The sequence below is a fragment of the Ylistrum balloti genome, unplaced genomic scaffold (assembly GCF_031769215.1).
Source record: "Ylistrum balloti isolate Yb309-2 unplaced genomic scaffold, AGI_CSIRO_Ybal_v1 Utg369972, whole genome shotgun sequence".
Lineage (NCBI taxonomy): Eukaryota > Metazoa > Mollusca > Bivalvia > Pectinida > Pectinidae > Ylistrum > Ylistrum balloti.
This window is the reverse complement of record NW_026782064.1, coordinates 1,122,575-1,142,726: the sequence shown is the minus strand read 5'-3', so window position 1 is coordinate 1,142,726 and position 20,152 is coordinate 1,122,575. Positions and strand designations below refer to the sequence as shown.

Below are 20,152 nucleotides of genomic sequence, written 5' to 3'. Positions count from 1 at the left end.
TGTGTGATGTTTTATTCGAAAGAAACTGATTACAGGCAAAACGATACTTTCAACCACGCCTATCGGTATACTTATGATCAACCAAATGTATTTTTATCATTCATAAAATTTTGTATCATCGGATTATGATTATAAATTTTGATATTCGGTAAACTATAAAGACTATTCAAAAGTAATTAATAGATCTTTTCGCGATATTATTTGGAATAGTTTCTTCTTTTGAAGTTATTGTGTAATTGTACATTACAGGCAGAGTTACGGTAGATGACAATTTACTTAGGCATGCAACCAGACAGAAAGATGAAGAAACAAGGCACGGTTGATAGATTGAAAGTGAAGGGGACTCCAGCTCCCCGGAACACACCGACGTCACCGTTGTTGTCAATGTCAAAAGCAAACAGAGCGACAAATCCAACTGTGGCAGCTGTTGACAGGTCGTATGAGTTTATCTTGCGCAAGGCGAACAGGAAAGCGTTGGAGCAGATGCCAGCCGGACCTAGTCATATCACCAGACGTATGGACTTCCTAAACAGAATTCAGCACGCCAATTTTGGAATATCAACAATGGATTCTCCATATATAACTAGTGAAGGGACCGTTGTTGACGACCGACCTAAATTTGTTCTTTGTGGACAGCCGCTAAATGGTTATTCCCCAAAGTCATTCGTTAAGTACTTTAGTGACCAACGAGTGGGGAGCTTTAAAACATCGGCGCATGAGATATATCGGGCGCGCCATAATATTAGAACCAGAGCTCGTAGTGAACCTACATGGAAAACAACAGAAAAACAAAATGGTGACAATTCGTCTGCAAAAACTGATTTCAAAGACACCAGAAGTATACATTCATCATCTTTCATTTCCGTTCCCTCCTCTGCTAGTGAGAGCGTAACACTTCCGGCCATGAGACCGTCCACAGTGGATAAATCGAAATCTTCTTTTGAATTAAAAGGAAGAAGTTTCAAACCTGTCAACGGCCTAAGTCTTGGCCTTTCTTCCACCGTCAGTGGAGATTTCGTAATTTCGAAGAATAATTCAAGAATGTCGAAAGAAGACAAGAGGGAAACTGATGGAACGTCTTCCACTCCTAATCAAACAAGCCAACCTAATCAAAGCGGGTCAGCTTTCTTACATATCAATAATGACCCCCAGGAGGTAACAATTGCTGCAGATAACGGTAGTGACTTCCCTAAAAACAATAAATCGTTTGCTAAGAAAGGAATACGTTACTTCAATAACCCCTATAGACTCCTGAAACACAGGGAAAGACAGGTCGCTGTCAGAACACAAAATTTAGATATGAAATCAGTTCAGAAAATAGCAAATATGTCAAATGAGACCATGTCTGATTCAGAGAAAGTCCTTGAAAATTTGCCGCGAGGTGCATCATCGGAGCAACTCCTTTTAGAAATGATGTTTGAATCTAACGGGCAAAAGACCCGTAGGTCACATGTCAGTGGAAAATACTCGGACATCGCTCTTCACAGAGATTTAGACGAATACATGGTTGTGCGTACGCCACCTTCTTCCACCAGAGACTCACCCGTGAAGTCACATCGGGGGAAGAGTGGCAAAAGATATTTAGAAGAGCTGGAAGAGGAGTCACATTGGGCTGGTAACGATATCAATGAAGTGGGAATTATTAATAAGATTACTACGTAGTAAATTTGTTTAAAAGTGTTGGGGTTAGGTACTTGTCTGTTCATGTACAGTAAGAACAATCATTTTAAATACGAAATAAATAGAGTGATAAGTCACAAATATAAAACTTTATAGAACCATTTTTCCAAATGAAAAATCCTTTGATGTCATACTCAGTATGTTTATGACATCATTTAATAATATTTTAGAAATTAATGAAAGTATATGGTTCCCCTTGTAATAGTATTGAAAGTGTTTGACTTTATTTTTCTGGTAGTTCTATTCACTAAGACCCCTCAGATTTTAATTCATTAATTCAATGTTACTCCGTGATGATTTCTGGTTTGAACATGTGAAACGTAAACGAATTCTGCCATAAGTGCTTCAAAGTCTTACTACTGAAATGGAAAAGCCGCGCCATTCATATGGTCTGAAATTTATCCTGAGGAACATCGACACGATCTGTGAAAGTATGCGCTTTACATGTGTGGTGGGTTCAAATCCTCGACATTTCAACATAGGTACAATGAAATTACAATTAACAGTTGTTTATAACTTTCTCGTCCACCTAAAGTAAATTCCAAAAATATACATTCAACGTTTTGTTTTCTTTATGTAATGAATTAATGAACTTATTGTCGTTAAACCATCATCATTTCGTGATTAAAATATATATGCTGTATCTGTTATACGTTCAATATTTCAGTATTAAACACACATCTATTATCATTGTTGTTTATTTAATATTTTGTGGTTGTTAATCAGACAGTTGTCCTGACAAGATTATTCATGTTATTATTTGAAAAATATAAGGTTGTATGCGTCGGTTAGCAAGGTTGATACATGTGCTTGTACCATATTGCTATTGCTTCAATAGAAATTCTAAGGTGCAGGTATACTTATAATACACCAGACAATACACATCCAAATCCAAGAGGAAACCAAACATCAGTTCAAAACAACATAAAATCAACATTCTAAAGAAAACTGCAAAACACACGCTACAGAATATAAATAGAGAAAAGCCCTTTCCACACCTCCTAAATCAAGAGCTGATTACCACACTAAAAAACGCACATGAAAATTCAAGATAACAGCTCCATTTAAAAAAGACCACCAAATAAATCTCAAAATTGAATCAAAGAACACGAATCCACACTAAATCTGAAACGTCAAGATTAAACGAAATACATTTATACGAATAAGGTATCGAAACAAAATGAAGTATTTACTGGCATGCTGCTTCCATGAATTAAAATAATGTGTCTCATGTGATTAAAACCTACAACGGTTTGATTGAAGTGATATTCACATATTATTTAATTAATTTTCCTTTTGTAACTAGACATCAAACATGGCATATTTTAGCAAACACAATATTTGAAATGAAAGAAGCATAAGGGAGACAACTCGGTTATTCCTATTCACGAAATAGGCAGGCCTATACTGCCTTAGGTGACATCCTATCATCCTTACCTGTTTCATATGTCCTTTTATTACTATTATTTTGATTGGAAAAAGGTTATTAACAAACCCGGAATGGTTTAATAGGTTTCCGTAGGCATTACATTTTGGATTCCAACTTCTAAGACATATCCCTTTGTTACTATATACATATGAGAAATATGGTACAAGGTCATATATAAATGACAGCAGAATTTCGCCTGCAACGAATATTTTATAAAATATAACAGTTAAATATCCCCTTTATTTCAAATATTTTTGCATGGTATGATTGGTACATTCCAATTTGATGTCTTGAAAATGTAGATATTTAAAGGGCACCCTACAGAATAAAGAGAAATCTGTTTGCATTATAACAACTTTTATTACAAATTCAACACAATATCTAAAATTAACTAACTAACTTTAACAAGTGAATATTAAAACAAATAAGAGATGTACCGCATACAGATCAATATAAGGTATCACCGAAATAAACACTCTATTAAGATATACTGGAAAAGTCCTCGAATCCTGAGGTCGCTTCTCTTTACTTCACATAAACGTGTTGTTATCTTCCATTCTTTACAGGGCATAGGAAAAAAGATACTTAATAAACCACTAGTGGCATAGCAATACATTGTATTGAAATGGTTTACAACATGTTCGTAATTCCTCAGCTTTATGTAGAATAGTAAACGGTACCCGTCCATCTGACTGTGTTATGAAAGCCGGATATTGTCGCAAATTCAAATGGTACCTATTAATTTGCTCGTTTTTAGAATATTAGAGTATTATAACAAATGACGATCATATAATGGTGTCATTTTAAGGCGTACCAGTACACCTGTGATACTTTAACCGTACATGTACAAGTTGATGTGACCATTTCTTGGATATATCGTATATATGTTCCAAATAATCTGATTGTGTTTGGAATATCTTCACGGTACATATTCGATACCATGCCTGACATTTGTTGTTGGTCATGTTCTAGTTTCTTCTATCTGGTTCTGTTGATGTCTACCTACTTGGTTCCTTTTGTCGACTGTTTCATCATCAGGACTGCCACATGTACACTTCCATAATGTGTATAGATATATACCGATAAACAGAAAAGTGCCCAGTCCGGCGGTGATACCAATGAATCGGTTGCTGGTGAAGAAGCTTTCCTGCAGAACACAAAGACTGATATTGACATCGTAATATTATCACTAATTGATATCTTTTATTCAGCCTTTGTTAGGGGTGTTCATTTGTATCTAAAAAGAAATAACACACGCTTGAAAGTTGTCGGCGCACGAGTAAAAAACCACTTTACCATCCGATTTCAACTTCATTAACTTTATTTCTGTATTTCCTACACTGCAGCTATAGAAGAGTGATACAGAGGAATAACGCGGTTTTATATTTAAAATCTTATCAATTACTTAATTCATATATAAATACACACGTGTTGTATCTAATTATCTAAGTATCAACATGGAAATACACTGTAAATCCATACCTATTGTATCATATAGGTATTTTGAACTTTAAACATACAGGGAACTATCACATTTGTATTTTGTTTGATTCAGAATAGTTTAAAGCAAGATTCATCCAATGATGAGGGTAAAATTATCAAGATGGCGCAGTCATCTTTAATCTGTCATTGAAATCTTTGTACCGTATGAGTAGTTCTCCAAAACAGACTTTTATCATACGACGACAGATAACACCAGATATCCGTTAGCAGCTGATGGCAGGTTTGTTTACTCTGTAGCAGTACACATTTAATAGGTGTGGCCATGGGTAATTTTTGTTTCTTTGTTAGATTACAACATTATAAATGTTATATTTAAAACTTTAAAAATGACTCATTGCTAATATTGGTCTTTTCATGTTAAAGTGGACAACATGGGTTTCATATTTTCAGGATATTTTTGCATCGGGTTGGAGATTATTATTTGGGCAGTCTCAAATCTGTGTCTACACACCAAAAACTAGCTTTACAGGAAGTGAAATTTTCATAGTGTTTACCTGTGGTCATGTTGTGATTTCCGAGTTAGAATTGGCAGAAATGTAAGTAATGGGTTACCATGACTGTGTTGTACGATTTTAATTTTAAGACAGATGTTCAGAAATAAATTCCTTCTATAAAGTTGTAGTGTAATGCTGGAATTAGTAGGAGGTTTTTTTTATCATTATTATTATTTTAGGACATTTTTTGCATTTTTTGAGTAGGTAGCTATGGCAATCACATGTCAGAAATCAGGGGAAATTTTCGACTTACACCATTTTTATTTCTCTATCATCAATGTAATAAATTTATATACATGTAAGGGTGTAGATTTCCTAACCTATCTGCTATACCTGAATATCTCATAATTTCAGGCAAAATGCAAATAAACTGCTACCTAAACAGATTCCCTATCTCATTGACTGTAACACAGTTATTTGTACCCTGATTCGTGACTCCTTCATTCTATCTTTTTTTATTTCATTCTTGCTATCAGGCTTGTTCGTAATTAGTTCATTCAAAGATTGTAAAACAGACGTGCACAATAATATGTTTAAATACAGATATGGCATACATGTATTTATTTATGAATTATAATGCATCATACCTCTGTTTCGTTGTTCTAGGCTTCGTCAGTGATAGTAAGGGTCAAAAGTATGGAAACCTAGGAGGCAACCGAGTAAAATCCAAACGAGTCCAAACCAAGTTAAAAACCAGATAGACAGGTGCACGAAAATCCAATGAATTTTATGTATAACTGGTTCTAATAAAAATCCTTCTAAATTTGTATATAAAGGTGCTAATCACTTGCTTTGTGCTATCTCCTCACAGCTTAAAATGTGCTTACTGTAATAGATACCCCGAATATTATAACCCATGGAGAAAATAGGAGTTTACACAATGCACTTTGGACGACATTTGACTCCTTACCCACACAAGTGAATCTAAGTAATATTCATCACTCTGCACTACTGTATGAGTCAAATCATTATATTTTCAGTCAGTATCTTCCATCGTGTTATAAGAAAGACTGACATTTAATTCAAACCTACATGTTTTAATGGGTCGTTTTTTATTCGTCGTCTGACGGAAAGGTTAAATCTAGACATAACGACCTTTGTTAAACAAAATTATCTGTTCAATACAATAGTTTAAAATTAATTCTGAGCTGTACAGGAAAATATACAACTCCTCGCGTTCATTAGACACCATGTGCTGACATATTTATAACAACTAATATGTTGTCATATACATTTGCAGATTAAAATAATAGTTATGCATGGCGACACACATTGAATTTTATAATTTTAGTATGAAACTGGTACTAATTGTAACTTGTCATACAAGTACGATATTATCATGGACTAACACTGTGTATCGCTACAGAATATAAATTAAATTACACACGGATTGGTGGTATCGGTCCTTAATCAAACGTTTATTTGATACTTAAAATCTATTTTTATACCGGTAAACATACAACGTACCGACACAAACCTTACATAAAGTAATTACAATAATTATAATTTTGTGAAAGATGTGTTCCTGATAGAGGAACAGGACATTAAACCAGATTATATAGATGTAATAGATAGGAATATACATAAATCTAAGACACACGTTACCGTAGAATCTTCTGTTGAATTTCCACAAACAATACCTGAAAAAAGCAGAAAAAAACAGTTCGATCTAATCATGATTAAACAATAATCTTATACCATTGGTAATGTGGAATAGTAAAGACAAGGTTTCTGAATATTCTTATCATTATAAGCGGAAGTATTGAATATTAAGGGTTCCAGTATGACGAGATGATACTGAAGTATTTTTCAGTGTTATATTACACAACTTCCAATCACTCACCATCAACCGCAAGAAGTAACAGCAAGTTGACCACACACCATCGGTATTTCCTTTCGTCCATCTCAGCTACACCATTTTGTTCGACTTATTTGGCAAGTCGAGGCTTACTCTCGGTAATAGTATGGTAGGATTCCATTAGATCTCCCTTAATTGAATCACTACATTCTGAAATCTCAATATGTGCAACATACACGTCGTTTCACCATTGATTGTGAACTAATCTCATCTGAAATCTTGTATGTCTTTTAATGAAGCATTCTGGTATATAATCACCATTGATATCAATGGGCCATGGTCGGTATTCACGTGATACTATTGTCCGGCCTGTGTAGACCCCCGTACTTGAATACACCACCATTACACAGTGACAACGGTATAATTCCCTGGTGTTTAAAGTGTTCATAATGTTGATGACTTTACTAAGGTATACTACGGCGTTTTCGATGATACTTTGTGTAGGTGGGTTGGTAAGATACACCAGTGACAGGAATTTACGGACAATTCCATTGGATGAACAGAGAAAGAGATGGAAAAAACGCTGGCGCTATAGCAGTGTGTTTCTGGTAAGACATGCCGGATTGATACCTTTGAGTACTGTAAATAAGTGGGTTTTTTAAATTACATATATACTTTGAAAAACAAATCACTGGTATTTGGGCCTACAAAAGAATTATAACTGAACTATCTTATGCAGTAAACTCCTTTTAGTGACGTATAACACCTTCTATTGTATACTTCCATTGCTGTTAGATTGCTTATAATTTTGCTTCAGAATTGAATATGTTAAAAGACTACTCCATTTGGTAACAAACCCGTGTAAGATCGAACTTGTCATCAGTTGACTTTGGTTACCAATGAACTGAGAAACCGGGTTTATCACCCATAGCGAGCCTCATGTTTTTTGTTGCTTTAATCCACTAGTCAGTCATTGATACAAAGTTAACATTTAACTCCATTTAACTCGAGGTAAAGCTTGAATGTCTTCAAAATAACACAATACGATACCTGTCATTTTCTACCCAAATGAGAATGATTTCCGACCACAGAAAACAAATGTTGTGCTGTTGCCCAAACACATCAATGCATATCAAGAGAAACTCAGGAATAGAGAGTAAACATCGTCCGGAGTGTACACAATGTAGGGGCAGAGAGCAAACCTCGCCCACTTGTCATCATTCTCGACCCCATCGGATGTTAAGCTTGTTGCATTTGACAGGGTGAAACGAAGGGAAGTAACTCTGGGATAGCAGAATGGCTAATCATGGAATATAGCTACATGTAGGCGTCCGTTTGATACTTGTTGCGCCATCAGATGGTATAGTAGAAAACACAATTTTTTTTACTACAGATTAGATATCATTTTCTTTTTTGTTTGATTATTTGTTTTGTTTTTGTTCTTGTTTTTGTTTTTGAAGGTTACTTGTACAAGAATGAATGCTTTTATTTTAAGTGGTTCCAAATCATCCCCGTTACCGGAAGCATCATTTTGTTCTTTGCTGAGGCTGCTGATAATACATTACGGTACAGCTGGTTAGCCGGGCCCGTCCTTTACGTTGTCGGGTACGCCTTGACGAAACTGAAAAAGACATCGCTCCCAATGCACAATGACATGATAAGGAAAAATGGTAAAATTAACATGAATGGCAATAAACGTCAACTATAACTTTTGAAATTTCAGGAAAGCGGAGTCAAACCACCATCCAACTTCAATTAGCCATCAATCACGGTGGTCTAATTAAAGTTAAACCTATTGGTAACATATATAGATATCAACATGTACATATTAATTGATTAATTAACTATTTTTTATGATGCTTTCACGGCTGAAGAGCCTTGGTTTCTGCCCCTTACCAATAAGTCACTCACTTCCATTCCAATTTTTACAGGTGTCATATTGACACGTGCTGTAATGGATCGCTGGGATTCCCGCCAAACAATCAAACGAGTTCTAGACGTAACGACGGTTGTGCTGTATTGTTTTCTTGCTGTTTCAAAGTGTGGAACGCAATCGTCAACATCAATGGAGTTATCAGACATTCTGTTTAGAATATCAGCTTGGTGAAAGATTATAATTATGTCGGAAATGAATAATACATTTGAGTCTCCCTTCACATCAGCAACAGCAAAGATATTGATGTATAAGTAATTAGGTTAACTATATATTTCATGTATTCTTATAAACATATTATATAATTTTGTTGTAATATAAATATAACAATATCACGGGTACAAAATGTACGAGGAGAGTGACGATGGTACGTTAGAAAAGAGGACGACGTACATTGTATTGTAAGAGCAACAGTGAGGAATGACAAGTTCCTGTAAAGGGAACTAGCCTTACGTCTTGACATGATATGAGAATGTAATCAAAAATAAACAGGGAGAGTTGACAATGACCTTCATATTTCAAATCATTCACGAGGTAATGACGATGACAGGTAAGGGCAACCAAAGGAGAGTGAAGTGTGCACACGGTGAGAGCTCTAAGCTTGACCTACTTTGATATAAAATCTACCCTTTTTGTGAACTTGACGCTCCACACAATTCTTGTATTAGGAAAGAAACCTTGGTGTTTATTTAGTGCAGCAGATTGTGTCGGTGAAAGAACTATTTGTTAAATGGCCTACAAAGGTACACTCTGCCTACCGAACTTACATTGACTCGCTGCCGTAATTCAGACTACCGAGACTTGTGGTTTGCTGTGTTCACTCACGTACGCCAAAAAAGTGCAGCAGGATCAGTATAAATCAGAACTTAAACGATACATAAATATGTTTACCTTAGTGGAAGGCTTAAAGTTTGGAGCAGCGACTGCGATGGGGCTGTTTTCAGGTGGAGCATTATATATTAATGGAGTGGAGCATTACAGTCGCCGACCGCTTCCAGTGAAGGCTCAGAGAGAACAGTGGGCCAACAGCTTTAATATTGCTAAAAAGTTCCTGGTAAGGAGGCAAATGTAGAAATTAGTTTCATGTATACATACATCATGGATATTGCATATAAAACCCTGCGTTACCGAAAATGATCCATTTCATATTGACAAGAACCATAGGGAAGGTAGTATGTTGAGCACGGGCTGGCATATAATTTTATAAATTGTGTTATCGGGAATCTGTAGCCACGGATTCATTGTAGCAGAAGTAAAGGTCAAGGTTTTAATCCGCTAAAACAAGTCAAGCAAAGTATAACACCTGCACATACCATCTGTGTATTTCTGTTACAATATAGCGTGTTGTAAAGTTATGTATAGTGTATAGACTTGCTCAAGTCAATTCGTTCTATTCTAATTATACATTATATAAAAATATCTGTTTTTGCTAAATACATGTATGTTGGATATGAATGTGTTTCTGTTCCCAGTGCCAAAACGTTCCCTATTTAATGACGAATAAATGTTAAAATTGTAGCATGCTTTTTACATTTTATCATCGAAGTTTAGATATTTTTAAAGATATTTTGTCGATGTACGTTGATAGAAAGAAAACTGTTACACGGTGCAAATTCCTTAAAATAAAAACCACACTTAATCTTATTGGTTTTCTTATTTTTGTTCCGTGAGCTATTGTCAAGTGCTTTCAGTGTAAAGGTGATTTCTAAGTTTCTCTGGACCAGGATATAACAGATCGCTTTATATCGGTCATAGTCTGTCATCTTCAAATCATTTTTGCCACTACAGATTAAAGATAACGTATTGAGATATCTAGTCACATGACTGTGCCCTCTGTATTCAAATACAAAATTAATTGGATGTCTTACACACACACTACATTGTACATATCATCTATCAGCTAAAAAATACAGTGTGCTATCGTCTGACAATCTATTTCAAGTAAAAAAACATTTTCATACGTAATCAAATCGCAGCTAAACTTATGTTCAAGATCGTTGTATTCATTCTTGAGCAAATACTTGTGTATGTGACTCGGCTTTCAAAAAAAAATTAAAAAAAAAAAAAGAGAAAAACGTATTAAAGTGAAGATTTCCTGATTAACATTAACCATCCGATAAGGATGTGTGACGATGGCTTTACAGGGAAAGCGATGGAGGGATGATCATTTCCTCGAAAACTTAGTCATGTACAAGTGTCCTTACCATATTAATAGCTATAACGAGAAAACTTCCCTCGCTAAAAATGGAAACGTAGTAAGTTCTGAACGGGTTTTATCCAGGATGTTTTAACTGTCATCAATTGATCGTTAATGTAAACATCTATTAAGTAATTACACAGAATTCTTGTTATTTCGTTATAAAATTCCAGGATGTAATGTCAGGTTCCACGAAACCGGCTGTTTTTCTTGTTAGCGGTGTGTGTAAATTACGTAATACAACTTACTATACAAAACATTTACATGTGCGGGTTACACGTAGTTGTTTAATCGTGACAACCTAAAATTGATAGAAATAATCATAATATTTAGTAGTTTATCTTTTAAATAACTTATCCGTGGTTATCAGGGGATTAACTGCCCTACAAACAACGCCGAGAAATACTTGATAATTAATTTATAAGTAAATCAGCAATGTTACCTGATTATCTACCTTACTCGCAAATTTGATTTCAATTTCATTAAAATGTAGATAATTAAAGACACAGGTACATGTACCAGGGATAATGATTAAATATAGCACCAATAAAGAAATAATATATTGTTAACTATTCCACTCTTACACGTGGTTCCAACTTCTAGTACAAACTTTGTGTGTTTACAAATTGTATTCTAATAAAATACTTTGTGCTTGAATTAATTGTGAGCTAAGATTGACAGACAATAAAAAATACAATAACTAACAAAGTATGCTAAGATAGAGACAGTCCATATATAAATGATTTTAGGAGTTGGCAACAACACCTGTTGTACATTTGAACTTCAAAACACTGAAACAGGAAAGAAACCCTGTGAAATTATATCTTATTTAATTATATATATAGGGGTAACTTCATTATTCAGACAGGTTCCACTAAATCCTACGATTTCTTTATCAAAACACAATAATTGTATTTATAAAGCATTACTGTTTTCCTGTTGGTTCTATGCGTTAAGATACAGGTATTATGGGTAATTGTATGTATATGTGCCTGTACATGTTTCAACTTTTTCTTGTGTAGCCGTCGATCGGCCTGATAGGATTTGGATGTTCGACGGCCCTGTTTTTCCTTGACGATTCCGAGTACAAGTACCACTGGCTGGTTGGACCCGTCCAGTTTGTACTTGGAGGTGTCTACACGGTAGTAATGATGCTCCCGGAGATCAACATCCTACTGGACGAAGGAGTGGTCGAAAAGAAAGGTATCAATGTATACCTTTAATATTCCTTACAGTCTAGCACAGTTATATGTGTAATAACCACTTATATTGAAAAGCATACGAAAATTAAAACATCGACCAAACAGTCCATCTCAGTGTTACAAAAGATCATTTCTGAGCTATAATTCGAAGTAGACATTGATAAAACATATTATTCCGGCCTTCGTCGATTTGTGATATGTTTTAACACCTTTTACTTTGAAAAAATATAGGATTTTTTCCCCGAAAACGAAAAACCATTTTCCTTGTTCAAACAGGTAGGATCTATGTACAAGAAATTTGTGTAACACTGAAAAATGGTTGATGTATCAATTTTGCATGTCTTTATTTTACAGGTGAAACTTGGGTCCGTGGTGCCATTGATCGATGGAATTATCGTCACATGTTCAGAACCTTCATTGACAGCGCCACCTACTTCCTCTTCGTGTACCTTGCAATGAAATCATGAACAACACAGCTACACAATAATATTGTTCCATTACCAGCATCTTGTCAATATATCGCTTTTTGTAGTTCAATGTTTGTTATTTGTAATAAAGCTAATAAAACAAATGATTTGTGATGAAAAAGTATCAGTGTAAATCAATCCAATTAACATGTAAATTATCCTGTTAATGATGGGCAAAATATATGACGAGTGATCAATGAATACTACGCCCATCATCTTCCTTGGACTCTGCAATGGTACTGGTGGCCGAAAGTGTGGAAAACAAGCAGGGAGATGGTGAAAATCGAAACTGGCCAATTTCCTAACCTGTTTTTCCGATATTACCTCATAAACGAAAAATACAACAAAATGGGAATCTATCAACAGGTGTGCCTTATAATGCATTGAATTGGACAATACAACCATTTTGTTCTTTCTGTGTCTCTTCAGTAATACTAGGATGGAAATTTTGGAAAATCCAAATCGCTCAAAAAACATTATAATATCAGAGAAGGTGTACTTATCTCACAGTCCAACTTACATATCTTTCGTTAATAAATATATTACTGAATGACAATCAAGAATGTACAAGGTGTAACTTTAGTTATATTTTTAGTTTGGATAGTCTATATTGCTAGTCAGGGCAATATTGATCATATTTCTTCACAAGAGTTTTATTCCGTTAATGTAGAATGAAAAAATACAAACAAACAAAAGAAAACGCAGGGACCGACGAAATGTTTCGAAGTGAACGAGGCCTTCGAGTTATACGGAGTTCGACTGTAGTATAACTTGACCTTCAAACCATCAGCAATTAATTTATTACAATTTTGTTTTTAAATTTCTTTGTATAAGTTGCTTATAATCTACCTTGAAATTATCTGCCTGTTTTATTCTGTGTACTTGGTAGACAAGTTCCTGTGACCGCTTTCTCAAGCTTCGAGTCCATGCTCTTTTGATATTAAAGTAGAGATGGTTATTATGTATGACCACATTTTAAAATATCTTATTACATTTCATGTATACAATATCATTTCAAAGTTCCACGGTATCCTTACAAATAACAGGATGGGGAAAAATAAAAAATAGATGTTTCAAACTTGAATTTTAAAATATCTGATGCGCAGAATCAAATATGTACCATAAATTGCTGTAATCATATATGCAGTATATATAAATGTATACATGTTTGTACTTGCTTATTATTGATACGGATACCTATGGTTAAACAGTTATAAAGTCTGTGCTATCTTGCAACATCCTAATCACTTCTGTTTGCTTGGAATTATCTAGTTGACCAAGGACACGAGACTACCTAAACGTACCCGGTATACTATGAAGACATGGTAACCTTTATAATATTGCCTTTCTGACATAGTTAAACTTCAACGTACATGTGTACATTGACGTCCCTTTAGTCTAATAAAGTATTACAAAACAATTCTGAAGAGCGTGTCGTTCATACAGCATATCCTGTCGGCGGAAGTCTTTCGTTTACATGGCATGACGTTACGGCATAACCCATACATCTCTATATATATTTACCATTAACATTATTGCGCAATTCAGTTTCAGTAGGTCAGAGGTCAGAGTATTAAATTCGTGTAGATTATACATTTTAAGGAGACAAAACATTTACATAGCAGCACAAAAATTAAGCATATATCCCACTGTAATTAACACAGCACAGTCGACCAACTCTTCCTGTGGAGGTTCATAGACCAGCAGTAAGTCACCTCATTTATCTAACATTTGTTTCGGTCAATCTGAATTTTTCTCCTTTACCTCACATTTGGTCTCTAGTATCACTGAAGAAGTTGTTCAGCTATACTCGCTTATGTGTTCTGTGTATGGTGCTGTTTTAATTAATTAGTTAGCTCTACTGTATCTTATTCTAATTTTTACAACAATCTTTTGAGTGAATCTAGCGCCGAGGCGATACGATGTACATATACAAGCAATCTCCTACTTATACTTGCATCATATTTAAATGTACTACAAGAAGAGCATGTGTGTTATCGCGGCTACAACACAGAAAGGTCAAAGTCTTGAGCGGATCTCATCACGTCGAGACTTATCAGACGTGTTAAAAACAGGTACACTCTGGAGTTCTTTTCCAGTAATATGACCAGTAACGAGACATACATATCGTGAACGGATTTACAATTCTACCACAATTGTACCAAAACATGTAGATCTATAATTGTTATTACCCAAATTAACTTTACCATATACGCATTAAGATGCATTTTAATTACCTCTCCCAGCAGCATATTTGTATTTCTTAAATAGTATCGACAAAGTGATCGCAGATTTGAACGACTAAATCGCCAGTGAGATTTGGGGACTGAAATCTTTATACAAAGTAGGCGACGTAAACTGAAAAACAAACTTGGTCGAAATGAATGTCGGATATCTATGGGTCGATGCATTAAGTTTGAATTCATATATTTTGAAAGTTTTCATCATAGGATCATTTCAAAAGAACATCAAATGTATAATGTCTCAGAGGGACGAAACAGCTATCACTATCGAGTCACTGGAGGACGAAACAGCTGTAAACTATCGAGTCACTGAAGGACGAAACAGCTATCACTATCGAGTCACTGAAGGACGAAACAGCTATCACTATCGAGTCACTGAAGGACGAAACAGCTATCACTATCGAGTCACTGAAGGACGAAACAGCTGTATCACTATCGAGTCACTGAAGGACGAAACAGCTGTATTACTATCGAGTCACTGAAGGACGAAACAGCTATCACTATCGAGTCACTGAAGGACGAAACAGCTATCACTATCGAGTCACTGAAGGAAGAAACAGCTATCACTATCGAGTCACTGAAGGACGAAACAGCTGTACCACTATCGAGTCACTGAAGGACGAAACAGCTAACACTATCGAGTCACTGAAGGACGAAACAGCTGTATCACTATCGAGTCACTGAAGGACGAAACAGCTGTACCACTATCGAGTCACTGAAGGACGAAACAGCTGTAATACTAACGAGTCTCAGAAGGACGAAACAGCTAACACCATCGAGTCTCAGAAGGACGAAATAGCTGTAATATTAACGAGTCTCAGAAGGACGAAACAGCTGTACCATTATCGAGTCACTGAAGGACGAAACAGCTGTAATACTAACGAGTCTCAGAAGGACGAAACAGCTAACACTATCGAGTCTCAGAAGGACGAAACAGCTGTAATATTAACGAGTCTCAGAAGGACGAAACAGCTAGCACTATCGAGTCTCAGAAGGACGAAACAGCTAACACTATCGAGTCTCAGAAGGACGAAACAGCTATCACTATCGAGTCACTGAAGGACGAAACAGCTATCACTATCGAGTCACTGAAGTACGAAACAGCTGTAACACTATCGAGTCTAAGAAGGACGAAACAGCTGTACCACTATCGAGTCACTGAAGGACGAAACAGCTGTATCGTCATCAGTCTCGGAAGGACGAAACGGCTGTATGACTAGCGAGCCTTAGAAGGTCGAAGAAACTGTATCCTACCGTTTTCGTCATTGTACGGCTATATACTGTATCAAAAACTGAATTTGAGGTTCTTCGCTTATCTTGAGAACAATTCTTTGACCTACTCGTTTAACAACCATATATTATCTTTGTGACCATTTCGTGGCATAAACTGCTTCTGTTCTGATCTTATTCTTACACATTATCTATCTAAGGTTGAGATATAATTTCCCTTTATTTAAGGTTGAGATATGATTTCCCTTTATTTAAGGTTGAGATATGATTTCCCTTTATTTAAGGTTGAGATATGATTTCCCTTTATTTAAGGTTGAGATATGATTTCCCTTTATTTAAGGTTGAGATATAATTTCCCTTTATTTAAGGTTGAGATATGCTTTCCCTTTATTTAAGGTTGAGATATGATTTCCCTTTATTTAAGGTTGAGATATGATTTCCCTTTATTTAAGGTTGAGATATGATTTCCCTTTATTTAAGGTTGAGATATGATTTCCCTTTATTTAAGGTTGAGATATGATTTCCCTTTATTTAAGGTTGAGATATATTTCCCTTTATTTAAGGTTGAGATATAATTTCCCTTTATTTAAGGTTGAGATATGCTTTCCCTTTATTTAAGGTTGAGATATGATTTCCCTTTATTTAAGGTTGAGATATGATTTCCCTTTATTTAAGGTTGAGATATAATTTCCCTTTATTTAAGGTTGAGATATGATTTCCCTTTATTTAAGGTTGAGATATGATTTCCCTTTATTTAAGGTCGAGATATGATTTCCCTTTATTTAAGGTTGAGATATAATTTCCCTTTATTTAAGGTTGAGATATGATTTCCATTTATTTAATGTTGAGATATGATTTCCCTTAATTTAATGTTGTGATATGATTTCCCTTTATTTAAGGTTGAGATATGATTTCCCTTTATTTAAGGTTGAGATATGATTTCCCTTTATTTAAGGTTGAGATATAATTTCCCTTTATTTAAGGTTCATTTATTGAGATTTTCCCTTTATTTAAGGTTGAGATATGATTTCCCTTTATTTAAGGTTGAGATATGATTTCCCTTTATTTAAGGTTGAGATATGATTTCCCTTTATTTAAGGTTGAGATATAATTTCCCTTTATTTAAGGTTGAGATATGCTTTCCCTTTATTTAAGGTTGAGATATGATTTCCCTTTATTTAAGGTTGAGATATGATTTCCCTTTATTTAAGGTTGAGATATAATTTCCCTTTATTTAAGGTTGAGATATAATTTCCCTTTATTTAAGGTTGAGATATGATTTCCCTTTATTTAAGGTTGAGATATAATTTCCCTTTATTTAAGGTTGAGATATAATTTCCCTTTATTTAAGGTTGAGATATAAATTACCCTTTTGTTAACCTACTGATGGTGGTATAAATTTTGCTATATTCAAAGTTGAAATATAAATTTCCCCATGTACTTGATGGAAATATGACTGTCCCTCTACTTGCGTCTGTGACCACATTTACATTGGAAATATTTCCCCATACTTATGGTGGAGTATGTATTTCCTTATGCTTACATTGATATATATTTATAATTACACTTATGACAGAGAGTCAAGAATGTGATTCTATCGATAAATCTTAGAATCATTATACTTGTGTAACTGATCAGATTAAAAACACACAAAGTAAATTAAATACTGATGCATTGTAAAACACGAATAGAACATTTTACAAATCTTGCATTCTCTGGAAATTTATTCAGAGGTGGCAGTTTCACCAAAAATCTACCACCCTTCATAACCAGGAAAACTTGTCCAATTCTTTACATTATTTGTTTCAATATAACTAAAAATTGCATCTGATGTGAATCAGGATCTCTGAGTCTAATAATTTTGCTTTCAAAACACAAAATATTTTAATTCGTGTACTATTTTTGATAGGTTCAGATGCCCATACTACAACATAAATTATGTATAACTACAGTATACAGTATGTATAACTACAGCATGTATAACTACAGTATACAGCATGTATAACTACAGTTAACAGCATGTATAACTACAGTATGTATAACTACAGTATACAGCATGTATAACTACAGTATACAGCATGTATAACTACAGTATGTATAACTACAGTATACAGCATGTATAACTACTGTATACAGTATGTATAACTACAGTATACAGCATGTATAACTACAGTATACAGTATGCATAACTACAGTATACAGCATGTATAACTACAGTATGTATAACTACAGTATACAGCATGTATAACTACAGTATACAGTATGTATAACTACAGTATACAGCATGTATAACTACTGTATACAGTATGTATAACTACAGAATGTATAACTACAGTATACAGCATGCATGACTACAGTATGTATAACTACAGTATACAGTATGTATAACTACAGTATACAGTATGTATAACTACAGTATACAGCATGTATAACTACAGTATGTATAACTACAGCATGTATAACTACAGTATACAGCAAGTATTACTACAGTATACAGCATGTATAACTACAGTATGTATAACTACAGAGCATGTTTAACTACAGTATACAGCATGTATAACTACAGTATGTATAACTACAGTATACAGCATGTATAATTACAGTTAACAGCATGTATAACTACAGTATACAGCATGTATAACTACAGTATGTATAACTACAGTATACAGCATGTATAACTACAGTATACAGTATGTATAACTACAGCATGTATAACTACAGTTAACAGCATGTATAACTACAGTATACAGCATGTATAACTACAGTATACAGCATGTATAACTACAGTATACAGCATGTATAACTACAGTATACAGCATGTATAACTACAGTATACAGTATGTATAACTACAGTATACAGCATGTATAACTACAGTATACAGTATGTATAACTACAGTATACAGCATGTATAACTACAGTATGTATAACTACAGTATACAGAATGTATAACTACAGTATACAGCATGCATGACTACAGTATGTATAACTACAGTATACAGTATGTATAACTACAGTATACAGCATGTATAACTACAGTATGTATAACTACAGCATGTATAACTACAGTATACAGCAAGTATTACTACAGTATACAGCATGTATAACTACAGTATGTATAACTACAGTATACAGCATGTATAACTACAGTATGTATAACTACAGTATGTATAACTACAGTATACAGCATGTATAACTACAGTATGTATAACTACAGTATACAGCATGTATAACTACAGTATGTATAACTACAGTATACAGTATGTATAAATACAGTATACAGCATGTATAACTACAGTATGTATAACTACAGTATGTATAATTACAGTATACAGTATGTATAACTACAGTATGTATAACTACAGTATACAGCATGTATAACTACAGTATACAGCATGTATAACTACAGTATACAGTATGTATAACTACAGTATACAGTATGTATAACTACAGTATGTATAACTACAGTATACAGCATGTATAACTACAGTATGTATAACTACAGTATACAGCATGTATAACTATAGTATACAGTATGTATTACTACAGAGCATGTATAACTGCAGTATGTATAACTACAGTATACAGCATGTATAACTACAGTATGTATAACTACAGTATGTATAACTACAGTATATAGCATGTATAACTACAGTATGTATAACTACAGTATACAGCATGTATAACTACAGTATACAGTATGTATAACTACAGTATGCATAACTACAGTATGTATAACTACAGTATACAGCATGTATAATTACAGTATACAGTATGTATAACTACAGTATACAGCTAACTACAGTATACAGTATGTATAACTACAGTATACAGTATGTATAACTACAGTATGTATAACTACAGTATACAGCATGTATAACTACAGTATGTATAACTACTGTATACAGCATGTATAATTACAGTATACAGCATGTATAACTGCAGTATGTATAACTACAGTATACAGCATGTATAACT

The 20,152-nt window shown here is 34.3% G+C and overlaps 2 protein-coding genes across 2 annotated transcripts; both read left to right on the top strand.

Annotated features, from left to right (window-relative positions):
* Positions 1 to 282: 282 nt before the first annotated feature.
* Positions 283 to 1,662, top strand: LOC132547658 (uncharacterized). The gene has a single exon (XM_060211444.1). It carries the CDS (start codon positions 283 to 285, stop codon positions 1,660 to 1,662), a length of 1,380 nt encoding a protein of 459 aa, XP_060067427.1.
* Positions 1,663 to 9,606: 7,944 nt separating this feature from the next.
* On the top strand, positions 9,607 to 14,081 carry LOC132547694 (uncharacterized). The gene is made up of 3 exons (XM_060211495.1): positions 9,607 to 9,891; positions 12,057 to 12,237; positions 12,591 to 14,081. Exons 1-3 carry the CDS (start codon positions 9,721 to 9,723, stop codon positions 12,701 to 12,703), a joined length of 465 nt encoding a protein of 154 aa, XP_060067478.1. The 5' UTR covers positions 9,607 to 9,720; the 3' UTR covers positions 12,704 to 14,081.
* The last annotated feature ends 6,071 nt before the right edge of the window (positions 14,082 to 20,152 follow it).

Bases quoted from the DNA above. Each gene is read 5' to 3' on its own strand.
- LOC132547658 (XM_060211444.1), top strand. From the start codon at position 283: ATGCAACCAGACAGAAAGATGAAGAAACAAGGCACGGTTGATAGATTG.
- LOC132547694 (XM_060211495.1), top strand. From the start codon at position 9,721: ATGTTTACCTTAGTGGAAGGCTTAAAGTTTGGAGCAGCGACTGCGATG. The intron at 9,892-12,056 runs GTAAGGAGGCAA...TTTCTTGTGTAG, and splicing joins ATATTGCTAAAAAGTTCCTG to CCGTCGATCGGCCTGATAGG. The intron at 12,238-12,590 runs GTATCAATGTAT...TTTATTTTACAG, and splicing joins AGGAGTGGTCGAAAAGAAAG to GTGAAACTTGGGTCCGTGGT.